Raw genomic sequence first — 18,455 nt, forward strand, 5'->3', positions numbered from 1 at the left:
ATCTCTTACTGAACTATTGTGAATATAATTTCAACAATAATGTCTCAGTGAAGAATGGGAAAATATGGATCATTATTGTAATTTTATTATTAAATGTACAGATATTTCTAAATTGGCATATACTTGAATCAGAATATTCTAAAAAAACCCCAAGATTATTCAATAATTTGATTTTTCTCTTTAGGCTTTTTGACATTTATGTTCTAATTAAATTCCTTCTAATATTGAAGGCATTTCTAGTGTTCTGAGAACATTTCAGAGTAAATATTATTTGAAATAACCAAGAGAGATATCCAAACTATAAATATTAGGCTTGTAAGATGATCTTGAACTATGTAAGCTAGCTGATTAAAGTGGTGATGATGACATTGCAAACATAGGAGATAATTAAGAATATTTTTAGCACTGTTATAAATTGCTAATGCCGTATTTCCATATTTTTTATTACTTTATTATGTTTTCCTTACTTGAATTTTTTCAGACATTCATGATCAGAACAGCAAGAAACCCGTTATGGTTTACATCCATGGTGGATCTTACATGGAGGGAACGGGCAATATGATTGATGGCAGCATTCTTGCAAGTTATGGAAACGTCATTGTTGTCACTCTCAATTACAGGCTGGGGGTTTTAGGTAAGTAAGTGACTCTTTTATTCATCACCAATTGCATTGAAATATTTTATTTCTTGATTTATCTACTGAGCAATCATAGATCCTTGGGCCAGTGTTGTTTTTAAAACAGAACATTCCTGCTGGTGGGTAGTTGGACTGTATTATATTCATTTTGAATTCTGTTCAATATTTTATGGAAACTGGGCTAGGCTACATGTCCCCTTTTTTTTGACAGCTGCCTTCACCTTAGACAAAAATGACTGGATATTTATAATGATGTTAATGCTGGTTTATATTAAATTTATCATCATATCGTATGTGCTCTTGGCTCAGTAACTTAAGTTTTGAGAATTTGTGTTTTTTCTTCATTGTAGTCTTCCATGGAAAAAAATAAAAAAAAAGAAGAAATGTAGGCAAGAATGAGTACTCTCCAGTTCCAAAACAGTTGGTAATGGTAGGAAGAGGGAAAATGTTACTATTTATCTGTATTTTTTTGTGTGTGTGAATTGGTTTTTAGGGCAGAAGATATAGAGGTAATACAGACAAAACAGGATATATACATGATAAAATTTATCTTGCAGGTAATATGGAGTCAAGGGGTTTCAAGGATTAAAAATTATCTTCCTAAATATAAGGAACTCCATAATGATGCATTGTAATATTGAGAGAAACTAATACTTCTGTTTTTCAAACAGAACAAGAGTGGCATCTTCTTGACATTATAAATATTCTTTGGTCAACATTAGATTGAATAACAAAATAACCTTAGATCCATGACAACAGACCAAAAATGTTTTTTGCTTCCGCTGTGATTCTGACTCCTGGATGTTTGCATGTACCAGGCCTTTCTCCAAATTAAGTTTCTTTTATTGAAGTTCTACCTTTGCATAGAAAATTAAGCTAAAAATTTGTTCATAGTAACAGACATCAGAAATACTTTTTATCTTAATGAAAAAGCATATAGTCTGTATAGAATAGCATATAGACTGCTAGAATGCTCATATTTCCAGCATTTTAGCTACATAAGGTAAAGTATAACAATCTTTTAATGTGTTTTTTTTTTATTTAGGATGGCTTTTACAAAGGTTTTTAATATCATTTTTTCTTGATAGCAAATCTGATCTATATTCTTGACACGTACTATTTTGGAACTCAGAAAACTTCTTTTGCTGAGTTATCTATTAATGTGGTTAATGTGTTTCAATAATGTTGTAGCTCATCAGAGTACTGAGAATTTTTTTCTTGTCCCTGATTTTGATTCTTGTTTAAATGCAAAAGAGCATTTTTTCTGTGTTAGATTCAGATTTAAACATAAACCCAGGAATATAAAACCATATTTTTTATATTTATGCATGCAATCTTGGTACTCAGAAACACACAAAAAAAAAGAAAAAAAAAAAAGGAAAGTAAAAATATAAGTAAAGAACTCAAGAGTCTTAAACCAAAAAACATTGTTGTTGTTGATAAATAAAGTGTATATCCAGGAACTTATTGATAGTTATTTATCTGTAAAAAAGATTATTTAATGCATCTCTTAAAAGGTTTTCTCTTAGTTTCTTAAAAATAAATTTGTTGAACGATACAGGTGATTATAAGTAGTTTAAAATGTTTCATTGTCCAGCTGCCTCATATCAATCCAAAGGAAAAAATGCAGTATTTGCATTGATAAACTCCTATTTTATGCATTTATATTGAAAAAAACCCCAAAATGACAGAATGCTATATTTTTATATTGTGGCATTTAGAAAAAAGGCACAATACAGAGGCATTCATATAAGAAAATGAAAACTAATAACTGTGAGGATTTTAAATGGATTAGGAAAAAATACAGTGTTATATTTAGCATTAAATACTGCTTCTCAAAACTGGCAAATGTAACTTTTGAGGCACTATGGAATTTATTCTTTGTTATAGAAGGCCTGTGTTTGAATTTGAAAAACAGAAGATATTCAGAATATCTTAGTACTTAGTACTTAAAAATATCAGAGGAATTGTGTTTTATGAGCATATATCTTTTTTTCTTCCTGGGTGAAATGTAAATGTGATTCTTGAGAACGCATTATGTTCTGCCTAGACACTGGAAGGCATTAGGTGAATTCCATGTATTTTTAACTTGTTTCATAAGTAAAAAAAATAAAGAGAAAACATAGATTTCTTCAGGTAAACAACTGTATGGAAAACAAATATGATTATTCACAAAAGTTTAAAAGTAGCAAAATTATTATGACATACAGTTTGAAGATTGACAATATTTGTATCCATTTCTTCTAGTCTGGATTATCTTCCTTTTGAAAAATATACTTATTTCTGTAAATCTGGTGTGTTTCAGTCTATATTGCCCTGACCCAGGTGCAGGACCTTGCACTTGGCCTTGTTGCGCTCCTCAAGGCTATCAAGATCCCTCTGGATGGCATCCTTTCCCTCTAGCAAGTCAACTGCACCACTCATCTTTGTATTGTCTACAGACTTGCTAAGGGTGCACTCAATCCCACAATGCTGTTAATGAAGATATTAAATAGTGTTGGTCCCAGTATGGACCTTTGATGGACATCACTCATTACTGGTTTCCACTCGGACATTGAGCTGATGGCTGTAACTCTTGAGGATGTGGCCAGCCAGCCAGTTCCTTATGTATGGATAGTTCATCCATCAAATCCATATCTCTCCAATTTATCAGCAAGAATGTGGTGGGAAGGCATATCAAAGGTCTTACAGAAGTCCAGATAGATGACATCAGTTGCTCTTCCTTTGTCCATTGATACAGCCACTTGATCGTAGAAGGCCAGTAGATTAGTCAGGCATGATTTGCCCTTGGTGAAGCCATGTTGGCTATGTCTAATCATCTCCCTGTCTTTGACATATTTTCCAGGAGGATCTGTTCTGTGACCTTACTGGGCATGAAGGTGAGGCTGACTGGACAGTAGTTCCCAGGGTCCTCCTTATCACCCTTTTTAAAGTCACTGGGGACTTCCTCTGGCTGCCATGACTTTTCAAATATGATGGAAAGTGGCTTATGACTACATCTGTCAGTTCTCTCAGGACCCTCAGGTGCATCTTGTTGGGTCCCAGGGACTTACATATGTTCAGATTCCTCATGTGGTCTCAAATCTGATCTTCACCTACAATGGAGGACTCCATTCCTCCAATATCTGCCTTGAGGTTCAGGGACTTGACAGGTGTGGGAAGAGTTATTACCAGTGAAAACCAATGGGGGAAAAAAAATGTTGAGTACCTCAGCCTTCTCCATGTTGTTTTTCACTAGTTCTCTGTTCTTATTTATTGAGGGGAGTGCATCTTCCTTTTCTGACCAACATAGCTGTAGAAGCTCATCTTATTCTTTGCATTCCTTGCCCAATTCAGCTCCAGCTGTGCCTTAGCTTTCCTGACCCCATCCCTGCACATCCAGGCAGCATCCCTATGTTCTTACCAGGATACATATCTCAGGTTCCACTGCCTGTGCATTTCCTTCTTACACTTTAGTTTATCCCGGAGATCCTTACTGAGACAAGCTGGTCTCCTGCCTTCCTTGCCTGATTTCTTACATGTGGAAATAGAGAGCTTTTGCAGTCTAAGAAAAATGAATCTTAAAGAGCTGTTAGCTCTGTTCTGCTCCTTTATCCCAGGGGCTCCCATCTACTAATTCCTTAAACAATTTAAAGTTTGCTCTCCTGAAATGCAGGGTCCTGACCTGTCCCGATCCAATGTCAGGGGAGGTTTTGATATGATCCCAAGAGCGAGATTAAGACACAAATGAGGTCAAATGCCATATATCCAAAACAACTTTTATTATCAAAAGTAAAAAATTAGTAGCAATAACTCCTTATCAAAAGTAAGAAATTAGTAGCTATAGGACAGAATGGACTAAAAAGACAGAAATCAAGCAAGCATTTGGGATTGACTTGCAAGGATAGTCACCACCATGGATCTGCAGTGTCCCGGGGTCCAAGCTTCTCGATGTTTCGGTGGTGGGTGATCACCCCAGCAGCGGCCCACAAACGTGAGGGCTTCTCTTGGTAGTCCCTTTTATTCTCATTCAAGGGCTACAATTTCCATGACAAGGACGTGTACTTGCCCATCTGCACATGCACCTATGCTTCACGCAGCTCCAGCCCCACTCCTCACATGACTATCACACAACTATCGCATGATGTGATGGTGCATGATTGGGCCTTGTAGCACCAATCAGAGGTTTCTGTGGCCCTGCACCATGCCCATCACCAGCCGAAGGAATTCGCGCCCAGACAAACAACCTTTGAGACAAATGACCCGTGGTCCAGTCTCTCACATGACCCTACTCTTCACCTGACCCATACCCTCAAGATTGTGAATTCCACCAGGGCATGATCACTGCAGCTTAGGCTGCCACCAGTCTTGACCACTCTTACTACTTTATTTATGTTCATAAGCAACAAGTCCAGTAATGCTTCTCTTCTGGTTGTGCAGTCTGCCTCCTGAATTAAGAAATTACCCTCAATACACTCCAAGAGTCTTCTGGACTGCTTACAGCTTGCTGTACTGCTCTTCCAGTAGGTGTCAGGGTTATTGAAGGTCCCCAGCAGGGTCAGAGCCTGTGAGCATATTGCTTCCTGTAGTTGAAGTAAGAAAAGTCATTGATATCCTCTCCTTGCTTGGGCATCCTGTAGTAAACACCAAGTACGAGGTTTCCTTTGTTGGCTTGGCCTATAATTTTCACCCATAAGCTCTCAACCAGTTCATCACAGGTTTTCAGAGACAGCTATGTGTAGTCAATCCATCTTTTTATATAGAAGGTAACCTCCCCCACACCAGTTTATAGCCACTGATCGCAGCACTCATGTGATTCATCCCACCACATTTCAGTGACAATGATTAGATTGTAGCTTTGTAGCTGCACAGTGGCTTTCAGCTCCTTTTGTTTGTTACCCATGCTGCATGCATTGATATAGAGACACTTCAGCTGGGCTATCGACTGTGTCACCTTTTTAGAGGAAAATGCCCTAATTCTTTGGGACATTTTGTAAGTGTCCCCATGTTGGTTCCTAATATATCAGCAGCCCCAGCTCTTCTCTATTACCCAAAACTCCATCCCCTTCCACTGCTAAATCAACTTTAAAGCTGTCTGGACAGCTTGTTGGCCAAGAGGCTCTTGCCTCACTTGGTCAGATGAATCCCATCAGCTTCCAAGAGACCTGGCTTCTCAAAAGTGCATCCATGATCATAGAAGCCAAAACCTTGAGCATGGCATCAGCTGCACAGCCAGGCATTCAGCTGTTCAATTTCCCTCCCCCTTCCTGAACTTCTTCCTGTGACTGAGAGGATAGAGAACACCACCTGTGTTCCTGATACTTATTAATATTGCTCTGAGGGGGCATATAATCTAAGTTGCCTTGTTGCAGCATCAATAGACCCTACATGGAACAGTAGGAACAGAAGATGCTCTGTAGTGTTCATCAGGCTTGGCAGCCTCTCAGAGGTGTCATGAATGGTAGGCAGCAAACTTACCTAGAGAAATTGTCTAGACGGCAAATAGGTGCCTTGGCTCTCAGTAGAGAATATCCGATTCCTAATATCATATGTGCTTTTCTGGTGGCAGTGGTTCTAATGCAGGTGTGTGGTTGGATCAAGTTTACATGGTTGACTTTTCCTGGATTCTGTCCGTTACTCACATGCTCTTCTTGTCCAAACCTAGAACATCATGTCTGTTATATAGGAGCACTTCAGGGGATGGGGAAAGGTTCTTATTCTGCCCTAAGCAGAGACAAGGGTCCAGTCTCCTTCATCTTGTGAGTTAGCTGCATGAGACAGCTCGAGGTTGGATTCAGGCTTACCTTCCCCTTGCACAGCCTTAAAGCAGGGCTGTTGCTCAGGCTGGGACGGGCACGATATGATGTATCAATCTCCGACATTCCTGGATACTGTGTTGCCTGTTGAGCTCCTCTTGTAACACAGCTACTTGACTGAGGAGTTCCCGCAGCTGGGCATTCTTGCAGTTATGACATCCACCGTTGCTTTCAGCTGCTAAGAGGACTTCCAGGTACTGGAGCTCCATGCAACCTAACACGTGGACAGCTATTGCAGTCCTTGGGAGATCTGTTTGAGTGGAGACATCAGTATGAGTAGACTGTAGTGCTTCCATTCAGGATTTGACTACAGTCTTGCAGTTGAGGTGGGTGGACACCACTTTCTTTCAGCAGGTCACAGTCTCTTTAGAGTTCCCAGAAAAAATAGTCCACTTATAAAATGGTAATTCTTTTCAAAGACATTCTTCTTCTAATTCTAATTCCCTCGAGACCTCAAGCTTCTGGGTAGACTTGCACAGCCATCAGCTAGCTGGGGTGACAATTGGAGTTGCAACCTAAGTCCGCGGGCGAGTAGAGCAGGCAGCAGTCCTGTCACTGGCAGATTTGGCAGCTCTTCCCTCGTGCCCTGCCACGTGAACTGCCACACAGACTGATGACGCTTCTCCCAGCCAGTGGTGTCCCTGTTAGGGTTGGTCCTCGTGGCTGGCATTCCTCCAGGGGCTGGTTAATATGTGGCTTCCCAGGGTTTGAAATGGTCATAAGGACAGCTGGCATCACCCACTCTTGCCCACTCATCACATGAAACCTATCTCCAAGGGTGCTGGGAGCCCAGAAACTCCCTTAGACACACCCCAGTGACCTTGCAAGACTCGCACTGCTCTCAGCAGGAGGCAACTGCTGCTTCTGCCACCGCTGCTGCTAGCATCAGCTTCCTGAGGCTTAAACTATGGGAATAAATCCCAGTTTGAATCCTGGGAATGAATCAGTAACAGTGATTACATATGTTTAAGAAAGCCTGGATTTTAGAAATGCATCTTCGTAGTTGAGGGAAAATGAAAATTGTTAGGGACCACTTACTTTACCTGACTACCCTTCACTGAGTTTGGCTTCAAGAAATATCTATATAGCCATGGAATATTTGTCAGGGTAATAAAATATAAACTATATGGGTTTCTTTTCCTTATATTTAATGGAATCTGTTATCATCCTATAACTTAGTAAAATCTTATGATTTGAAAAGACCTGGCTTTAACACACAACACTGCACCCATTGAATTTTAAAACCAGGTTTTAGCAGGCACCATATATACAAGGCTTCTCCATCTTCAATAGGTGGAAGTCTGGTTGCCTGTTGGCTATAACTGAGACACTGAAAATTCTAGTCTCAAGTTAATCAGAAAGCAGGCAACCCAGACAGAAAAAAGGCTTTACTTTGGTAGTTGTAACATGATGACCTTCAGGGCTATAAAACATTTTAACTGGATGATAGAGACAAATATCTTCATCTCCATGTTTTCTTCTCACATCTGGCTAAAATATAAGCCTTTAGATTGTGCACTGAACAATATTTATCTGTAACTCCAGAATACAGAAGAAACATAATTTCTCTCCATCTTGGAGGACTGCAGACCTGCTCTGGGAATAAGTACATCATCCCTCTCTCTCTCTGTGTTCAAGTGGCACTACGTCAAAATAGCAGAAAACTGGGCCCAAGACTTTCCAACTTTTTAATTATCCCTCTCTATCCTTTGAATAAAAATACTTCTGGAATTATTCTTCCTGAGATTTCTAGGCCCGCAAGCATGCATGCAGCAATAGTATGGGTTGTTGGTGTTATTTTGAAGGCCATATTTTCCCTTTGAGTGTAAGTTTACCATTATTAAAATATATTCACTGGATAGGTCATTTTTGGGACAATAAAATAAAAATATTTAGCTTTTCCTTTTACTTAGTACAGTGTTCCCTATTCAAAATGGAGTGCTGTAGTGCTGTGTTTAATTTCTTGTGCATTTTAGGGCTTGAGAGGTCTTGTCTCTGGGCTTGTCTCTGACCAGCTCAGTTTCCGTTCCTACTCATAATTCATCAGGGTGACAACTGAATACACTGCTGGAGCTAGAGGAAATTGTTAACTTCTCACAGTGCAAGGCAGTGCTCCTGTATCTTAATAAATTCATTACTGTAATACACAGATGTACTAAATCCCACTGTCTTCCCACCCCATGCTTTAAGCACTGTGTAGGATGATAGTATTTTTAATAATAACTTTAAGTTATTCAACAACTGAGTTGAATTTTCAAAATTCCCAAACTATTTAGGGAATTATTTAATTGAAATAATGGAAATTCAGTAGAGTGGGAGGATTAGGCAAAATAAATATCCTAATTCAAAGAATGTTCTAGTATTACAGAAAATGGGATGGTTTGAATGACCTGACTCAGTCTAGACACTGCTCAATTCCTCTTCATTATCTACATTCTTAGTCTTCATGGATATGCTTTAAGAAAAAGAAGTAACATCTTACCACATCTTACACTGTTTTATTCCCTTTTTCAGGATCATGTTGATAGGAAAAATACAGAAGAGGGATTTATGATTATTATTGTTTTACAGTGACATGACCTGAATTGTCTGTCTTATGGTGAGACTTCAATGTTCTGAATCCTTGTTTAGCTTGTGTAATACTAAAAATTAAATCCAACAAATCACCGCCTCAAAAAACCAAAAACAAAGAACAAAAAAACAACCAAAAAACCCCCAAAAACTAAACCCAATAAAATCCAACCAAACAAAAAAACCCAACAAAACAAAAACCCCAAACAGTAAAACCAAAGTCCCAAAGCCCCAGCACAATTTTTTATGCAGTTAAATTCAGTCATGATGTTATACACTTTGAAGAAAAAAATCTTAAGCTATCTTCAAAAAAGTTATCATATTCAAATATGAACTTGGTGTTCTTGTGTGAGCTATTAAAGGCAAAACTAGAGATGAATTCTAGAAACATGAATCAGATATTTAGGAAGCCAGAGGTAAATGAAACATCTACTGCAGTAAATGAGACACACTCAGAATTCAAAATTGTAAAATTGACTTAGCATTTCCAAGACCACTCGCAATTTAACATTTTCTTCCTCTTAGAATTCCAAATCACGCAGATAAGAACAGTCTATCTCTTATCTATCTCCCTTTTTGGCAATAAGCATCCATTTTATGTACTCTATCTTAAAAGGCTGGACTTCCTTTCAATAGAAATTATATCCACATGCAATTATAGCTCTCCATAAACGATCACATTAGACAGTGTAATATAAATCAGAGTTCAGTTAGAAGGAGGATCTGTACTTCTGCGAGTTACTGAGAACCTTAGCTTTCTTTACTTCACTGAGTGCCTGATTTGCAAGTTAAAACTGAATGCACTGAAATAGTATACGTTGTAAAAGAACTGCTTAGGATTTGACTAACCATTGTAGGTCCCTTCCAACTGAACTATATTCTATTCCATTCCATTCCATTCCATTCCGTTCTCTTCTGTTCTGTTCTGTTCAATTCAATTCAATTCAATTCAGCAATAATCAAAGCAAGTAAGTACTATATGACCTCTCAAGCCAGATTCTTTCATATTGGCAGTGTACAATAGTCTACAATACAATCGAATTTTATCTTTACTAGTGTAATTGTTGTACATCATGACTCCTTTGTGGGTATTTTAAATTCAGACATTCAGATATCTCTTCCCTTTGTGCCTCCAGACAGCCCTCTATCTCCAGTGTGTGTGACTCTGCTAGCATAGGAAACGTAAAGGTGGTTTGCTGGTAGAAAAAGCCAGAGGTAGATTAGTGCATGTGCGAATGAGCCAGGATCTGGAGTGTGCTAAGTAAATCACAATTTCATGCTTACACAAGAAAGGAGGTTTATTTAAGCTCAATTTAGCTCATAGTGACTGTTTGCATTGCTGAAGCCAATGCAAACTTCACTACATGGCATCACCTACATCTCTAAGCTTCATGAAGATTTCCTGGCGAGACTGTTCCCTGGTCTGTCTTAGTTGGCCAGTAACTGTGTCAGTTGTCATAGCTGATTTTCTACTTCAGTGGAACTGCTGATTCCCAGCAATGACACAAAAGTGTTAATTCCATTGCTATCAGCACATTTTTGTAGACATCAGAATTATGCTCTTTCTTAATCATTTTTTGTAAATCTTATCTTTTCCTCTTATTTTAAATCTGTTGTTAAGTCAGAGAAATTGTATTTGTGCAAATGCAGCTTATAATTTTCATCCATATGCCATTGTTTTTGGACTGTCATGTCACTACTTCTGTTTCAAACATCAGAAGCAAAGAATACTTAAGTTACAGTGACATCAGAAGCTGTGTGTACAGTCATAGAGTTTCTAATGTTAGATATGCTCCTTTCATAGGGTGAGTACACGGTACCACTGTGATTGTGTCTTACAATCATAAATGCACTTAATATCTTCTTCTGCTCTCATATGGCTTACTTATATAGTGTCTGAACTCCCAACAAGCTTAGATAACTTCTATATAATTCTGTAGTCAGGGGCAAGTATGGACATTCTGGAAATGTGATTGTCAAAACTGGAATTTAGCAAGAACCTTTGACAGAGAGTTCTTCTTAATAAATGCAAAAAAACCTACTTCCTCCAGGCTGATGGAATGACCCAGCTGACCAGGCTGGTAAAGCATGCTCTCAGAAAATACTTTTTATCATAGCCTATGTAGTCAAACAGAACAAAAAGCTGCAAGACAATGTAAAAGAAGTGCAAAAGATATGATTTTTAGGTAATTCATTGAGTTTTGGTCACTCATGAAGTAAGATGGTGCTTGTTCATCACTCTGAGCATACTTACTTTCTTGAAGAAAATTGTGTTAACTAAGATTTATAATACATTCTTTTAACAAGTTAGTACCTACTGTGTGTGAAAGAATTAGAGGTTTGGTTTTTGAAATTATATACTTATGCTGGTATTTGGTCAGTGCATGAAGTGTCCTGATTTGATAAGCAGCTTCAGAAATTATGAGTAACAGGTGTTCTATTTCTTTTTGAGACAATGTTTGTATTAATGTTCAAATATGGATAGACTACCTGAACTTTAGATGGACAAGAGTGAGGACTTGTATATCTTTATAATAAATATGTGAAGGGCACCCAATCAAATGCTGATACTTTGAAAAAACAGTCTGACCTCATGCGTTAGCTACTTCCAAAGGAAGAATCAAATGCACAAAATGCTGCCTGTATTCATATAAGTGTGTGCTACATGCAGTTTTGAAAATGAGATAAAGTAATTTAGAGTCTTAGAAACTAAAAAGCTATTTTTTAAAACCATGCTATGAGATTGACGTTGCAAATAAACTATAGTGAAAATATTAAACGTGCTTGTATAATAAATATAACTCATTCAAATCTCTATAACTCATTTGAAACTCACAGACTTTGAGGCACAGTTTTGAGAGGTGTATTTTTATGTAACTGAAAGCTTTTTGATAAGATTTCTGAACATGATAAAACGTATATGTATCAGTGAATTTTTGTCACATTGACTGATGGTCAAAATTCTGTTTTCATTATGCATTTTAGTATTAAGGTGTTTTTTTTATACAATCCATGTAAATTTTGTAGAAATTACATTCCATAGTTAATCAGTTTATACAAAACATGCTTTTATAAAATGTAAAAGACATTTTTTCTGAATCTTATGCAAAGAAACGTTGAATCTCTATTCCCTATTTTTTCCTTTGATATTTTGAATTCCTAATATCATTATCAATGCTCTAAAATGTTTATGTTAATCAGTTACATATTGGCACTAAATATTAACATGCTATGAGGCAGTTCTAGCTTACTTAGGTCACGTTTCCTAGTATTGCATACATGTGGAATCACAGTAGTCATCACTTGAACATTTCTGGCAACATCAAGGTAAGTGTGACTCTATCTGAAGTAATTTAAAACAATACTATGAATTGAAATGTGAGTATGAAAATGTGACAATTTTCTCATAGTATATATTAACTTTGTTATTAATTCAGTAATTTCCTTTCTTTTTCTTCTGTAATAACTCTGACAAGTAAGGATTTCCTGCAGAATGTCATTTATTTTTCAAATATCATGCTTTTAGATGATTTATCTATATTTTTTCCATGAATTCCTAATTCATTCCTTGAAACTGCATGGTTTTATGTTCATTTAGGCAGTAATCATTCCATACTAGTAATATACCTCTTAAAAAATAATTGAAGAAAAACAAACAGGAATTATTATCTCAAATTTGCAGAGAGGCAATAGTGAAAATTTGTACTTTAAAAGTTTTTTAGACTGGAGCTATATTTAAATGTAGTTTCAATTTGTTTGTACTGAGTGGAGCTTTCGCCCAAAAGTTTGCAAGAAGAGATCAAAGTTAGGGACAAATTCCATCCTCACATATACCTATGAAGTAGGCTGAGTACATTAAAAGCTTAGAGTATAGCCTGGCACCTACTGTTCATTTTTTGTATTTATTTAACTTGTTGATTTTATGTTACTATTACAAAATTCAGAAATTAACTCAATAACAGTGATAACCTGGTATAAACCTGAAAGTATTGCCTTACTGTTGTTCTCTTAACTAATGATGAAAGAAGTGTAACAACCTATTGAAATAACCAGAGATTAAGCAACTGTCACTATAAAATGATACTTGGTAAAAAAAGAAAGTGATTTTAAAGTTCAAGAGAAGTTCAAATTTGTTTCAACAACTAATACAGTATGTACTGATTCAGAAAAGAAACAACAACTTTTGCTATAAAACCTTCCATTTCATGTTTGTTATTGGCAAATCTATTTAAATCTGGAGTTACTGTTGTTCTTACAACTACTGAATTTCGGTATAAATTCTAAGGGGAGAAAATGAAAGTTACTAGTTGCTCATGCTTCCAAGGATGTGCTGGCCTCAAAAATCTAATCTTGCAGAAATGAATGGCTTAATAAATTATCCAGCTGATTTCTCTTTAATGCTTACCTAAGACTGTTATGGCCAGCAGGCAGTTGTGCAGGACAACGTGGCAGGGACTTACTGACCACACTGTTGTCCTTTTTCTTCCCTGTGCAACTAATATGCTTTTCTGCAGGAGTTAACCTGATTAAAGTTTGTAGTTCTGGGAACTCTAAAAGGGGTTGGAAGCCAGAACACAGCACAGACTGGAGCGCCGACCATAAGGCATGTAGAGCTGAGCTTGCATTTGAAAGTGACAAGTTACTCTTAGCGACTTGCATGAAAGCCCACTTCCAGCTACATACTGTAAAGGTTTAATGGCAGCTGTCAAGTTTTTTTATTAAGGCTCTTACTGAAATCAGATGCTATACCTTGTGAACAGTGATAAAAACTCAGTGATAAAAACATCAATTATATCAATTTTAGCAGTTAAGGGATTATAATGTCCACAAGAGAAATGAAAAAAAAGTGGAAAGATACTGTGGAAATCTGAAACACTCTTGAATCTGTGCAACAAATCTTTGACTGGAAAGGCAGGACTTCTTCATTTTTTCTTTTCTTTTTCTTCATATTCTGGAGAACCAAGTCAGTCAGGACATTGTACTTCCTTTATAGCGCTGTTCATATCTATGGGCTAGATCCTGTGGTGGAATAAATCGTAAGGACTCCACTGGATATTTCCCATAATGTCCATTTTTTACTTTTTTTTCCTTTTTAAAATTTGTTATGCAATATGAGTTCTCTTGTCAGCTTGGATCTTAAGGATTTTATTCACTGAAATCTGAAACTTTACACTTGACTTCATGTCAGTCAAACGAAGGTGAAAGGTTTGGAATGTTTTTATATAATAGAACAAACATAGGGGAGAAGAGAAAGTCCACATGTAATTTAAAACATTGTCTTAATATGGATGTAAAATATTTTCACAATATTTTTTAGATTCTCTAATTTAGACCATCAAGCTGAAATGTAATGATGATATAATGATAATACATACGTTGTTTATGTTGTAGCTTACTGTAGGAAAAGGACTGTGGATGAAATTCTAAGTGCATAGAAGTCAATAAGAAATTTACTAGTCAACACAAATGGGTCAAATTTCAATGTATTTAACCCGTTAGTTTCATAAGAAGCCACCAGTGTAATAGTCTGTTTTAAACGGGGTTTTGCATAGTTTCCTCAAAAGTATAAATGCATGCTTTTAATATTATTATAAAGATTCTGTCTGACTGAAAGAAATATATGCTAAATCTTTAATTTTGTATTACATCCTCCATAATTGCAGGGGGTTGCAATATTTTATAGAGAAATGAGAAGGAAAAAAAATGTGAAATGTAACTCATTGTAGCCATCCCTTGGAAATGAGCCTGATTGATAACAAAACGCAGAATGGCAAAGGTGTATGTCAGGTAGCTGGTAATGTCAGTGTGCTGCTCAAGAGGAGGCAGGGGAGCATTGTGCAATGGTTCATAGGGTTTAAGTTGCATGACTGCACTAGCTAATGATACGTACTCTTGGAAAGATGGCACAAAACAAATGCATTCTTTCCTGAATTATTTCAGACCTCCATGTCATTTCTTGCAATCATAGACTGACTGGCACTGAAGGATCAAAATATGTTTACTGCTTTACAATACCCTATCAAGCCTCAGCTCTGTTGTACTAGCCACTACATGAATATACAGTATAGGAATATACACTGTATGAATATACAGTATACCGACTGTATGTGTGTTTTTGGGGCTTCCCAAATTGTTCATTGCAGAACAATGTATTTTTGCACTAATAGCTCTGAAAGTCTGTATAAGGTGCATAGAATATTGAATGAATAAAGCTTTTCCTGGTGATGGATGTTAAGTCCTTTCTTCAATAGATATCTGCAGGTAAAGGTTAGCAGCTAAGAGAGGCCATCAATTTTCATCTTCTCACTTCTGTGTTCTAATTGAAAATGATGACTTCCATTTAGGGAATAAAAAAAGTGTGTTCATTTGGCATTCATTAGTACCAGGTCTCCTGTGATAGCACTGGTTCATTTAAGGCTTATATAAACTAGGAGAATGTGTAACAATGAGAGATGTAATAAAACCACTGTTGGAAAAGTGAGAAGGCTTATAACAAGCAAAAAAATGGTTTCAGAATTTTCCATTTGTATTTTTTTCCCCATTTCCCACACCATCTGTGGAATGTATTATGTATTTTGCCTAAAACTAAATACCCACTTTGGGATCTGTGTAAGGATAACATAAATACTTATATCCTTTAGCAGAGCGTAAGAGAAGAGAATAAAAGCAAAAGAAACATAGGTTTCTTCACTGATACAATGTTAATTTGCATAAAATCAGGTCTTAGACATGTAAAGAAAATCAAAACCAAACTCTGTATGTATGCTGCATAAGTTTGTGTTTTCATTTCCGTTAGAAATGTTAAAAAAATGTTTAACATTTACTCAGGTACCTGACTCTGTTTTTGAAACAATATCATAAGTATCCTTTTTCACATTTCATTTGTGTTTCATGTATAACAAATAACGTCTGATTGTAAATATTTGTACTCTGTGAAAATATTTTTACGTTTGAATATCAAGTAGCTACCTCCCTCTTTTCTGTTATAATCTCATCCATAACTAATTGCGTTTCTATGAAAATGTATTTCAGATCAGTAGAAAAGTGTCAAATAATACATTCATTTACACAGAAAATTGTTTAGCGCACAACCAGTACCAGACTAAGGCTAATTAATCACGACAAAAATTCCATGCCCTTATACTTTTAATGGGATTGTGTTTGTCCTAGCAAGACATAATCGGTGAAACTTTTGTTCTGCTGAGAATCTCTTAGGGAGAAAAATCACCATTAAAGCTTATGCCTTTGATACACATGACTTAGTTACTGTAAACTTTTAGGTGATTTGACTGTGAGGCTTCTTGACTTCTATATCACTTTCCTTTTACGAAAGAAATATCACCAGAATCTCTGTTTCTTGGACAGATGGGAAAAAACCAAAACTAACCAAACTAAAAACCCCCCACTCTCTACTTACTGTTTTTATTTTATTGTGGAAAATTGGAGGAATCAAACACACATTCTGCCTTAGACTCTCAATTGTTTTTCATCAAGGACTTGGATTAGTCCTTGATAAAAATACAAGAAATTCAATTCTGAATATCCTTGAATAAAGGGTGGCTTACAGATGTTGTGCTACCAAAATAGAAGAAAGAACAAGCTGTGACTCATAAGATACTAATTTCATCTCTAATTTTCCCTTGCTCTTGGGAAGAATTACATCGCTTCATCTGATGACTTCTCAAAGAAGAGAGAGAGTTCTCTTTTCTTCTAACCTGGATTACAGGTTTCTAAATGGGGCAAACTTGCTTGTTCACAGTAGTGGAGTGATAGGAGGATAATTGCTTTTCTCCATACAACCATAACGAGGATCTCTGAGTGTGATTATCTAATTTACATCATAAAGTTGCTGGAGAAGGAACCATCTTCCTGATGGTTGGTTTATCCAATGCAACGGTTGTCCTTGCCTGTGACTGCAGCTCCTAACTATTAACGGCATAGACATCATTAAACCATGAAAAAAAAAGAGCTTTCCTTCTGTTGTGTATGAGATTAAGAGCTGTCAGAGTATCATCAGTCAGATTGGCACCAATAGGTCCATGGCTCTGCCTCTTACACCTTCATAGGGACAATACAGCTCCCAGCTTGCAAACTGCCTGCTCAGAGCTCATGAGTGTTTGCATCTGCTTGGTCTCTGTGATACCAGGCTCACCTATTTTTTTTTTTTTTTCCAGAAATGATCTCATCTTCAGTTGCAAATGCTAAAAATCTGTTTTTAAAGGAAGGACATTTGAATCACTTATCTTGGTTTATGGAAGTTTCTGCTGCTTGTTAGAAGTGCAGAGTTTAAATCACTTGGTTATTTTATCAGGAAAGAAAAATTTGGCCTTTGTGAAAAACCTTTATTTGATTTTTCCTGTGACTGTAGTCAAGTCTCAGTTGAAATGCAAGGTAATTTTACTGACGTCTTTATAGTGCCTACTGAAGCCAGCTAGCTATGCCTGTGTCTGATAAGAGAATCAAGCCTCACTAGCCTTCTACTTTTCTATGAGTGTTGTTGCTTTCTATTATCTCTTAGACCCCTTTATAAAGTTATTTAATAAAAATCTATCTTCATAAGGGATATATTTATTAAAACTCAATAGTTTGCCCCTTCCCCCCCTTATGACCTTCATGGAGGATGTGTACATGGACAATATTTATGAGAAAATATTTTACACTCTTCTGAAAGATAAAATTTATAGAAAAGAAAAAATCCATTGTGCATGCCTGCCAGAATAACACAAAGCTTGAATTATTATTTCTTCTTCATAACTGCACTCAATATATTCAATAACCTATGGGACAAATTTTTCTCACATTCATGATGAAATCCACCTGCTGTTTAAATCAATAGGACTTTTACCTTTCAATTTAAGTTACCCAGTTTTCACCTTTGAATTGCTTTCCTTAAAAGGCAGCATCTTCTCTCACTGCAGAAAAGGTCTTCCTTTCATTTCAATAACTTGACTGTCATTTGCAAAGATAATAACAGGAAACAAATCACTCAGAAAAAGAAATATCTCAGTGTGGTAATCAGTTACATATATAGCTTACTTATCAAGGACAAATTGCCTGCATCTTGGTATCTGTCAAAAGACGGTACTTAAAAGGAGAATATATTAAAATTCCCATATCTGGCAACATCTTCTATGTCACGTCAATGAGGAAAATTTACATTTAGAAACATGAAAAGACAAGTTACTTCTGAAGTTCTAAACTGGTGACATTTTACCCTTTCCACTTTTATTTTTTTTTTTCCTGAAGGCAGTACTCAGTGTGCATGACTGATATACCCTGCCTAAGGGAAATTGAATTGGTAGCTTAGGGCAACAATATATAGAGAGATACTGCTTTGGAAATTCTAATGAGTCATCTATACAATTTTCTCTTTATAAGAAGAAGTAAGTAGAACACAGGATCAGAAAAATGACAAATAACAATGTTGGTCAGATATTAATATAGTTAATATG

General features: G+C 36.5%; 1 protein-coding gene across 3 annotated transcripts in view; it reads left to right on the forward strand.

Moving 5' to 3' along the window:
- NLGN4X (neuroligin 4 X-linked) overlaps positions 1-18,455 on the forward strand; it is a gene marked incomplete at its 5' end in the record, with an annotated part of 147,505 nt that overhangs the window by 50,571 nt on the left and 78,479 nt on the right. For all 3 annotated transcript variants that reach the window (XM_082011463.1, XM_082011464.1, XM_082011465.1), the window contains one exon: positions 482-634. In XM_082011463.1, coding sequence (XP_081867589.1) covers positions 482-634 — 153 coding nt within the window. The remainder of the gene's footprint in view (positions 1-481; positions 635-18,455) is intronic.

The sequence above is a fragment of the Phaethon aethereus genome (genome assembly GCF_964289735.1).
Source record: "Phaethon aethereus genome assembly, chromosome: 1".
Taxonomy (NCBI): domain Eukaryota; kingdom Metazoa; phylum Chordata; class Aves; order Phaethontiformes; family Phaethontidae; genus Phaethon; species Phaethon aethereus.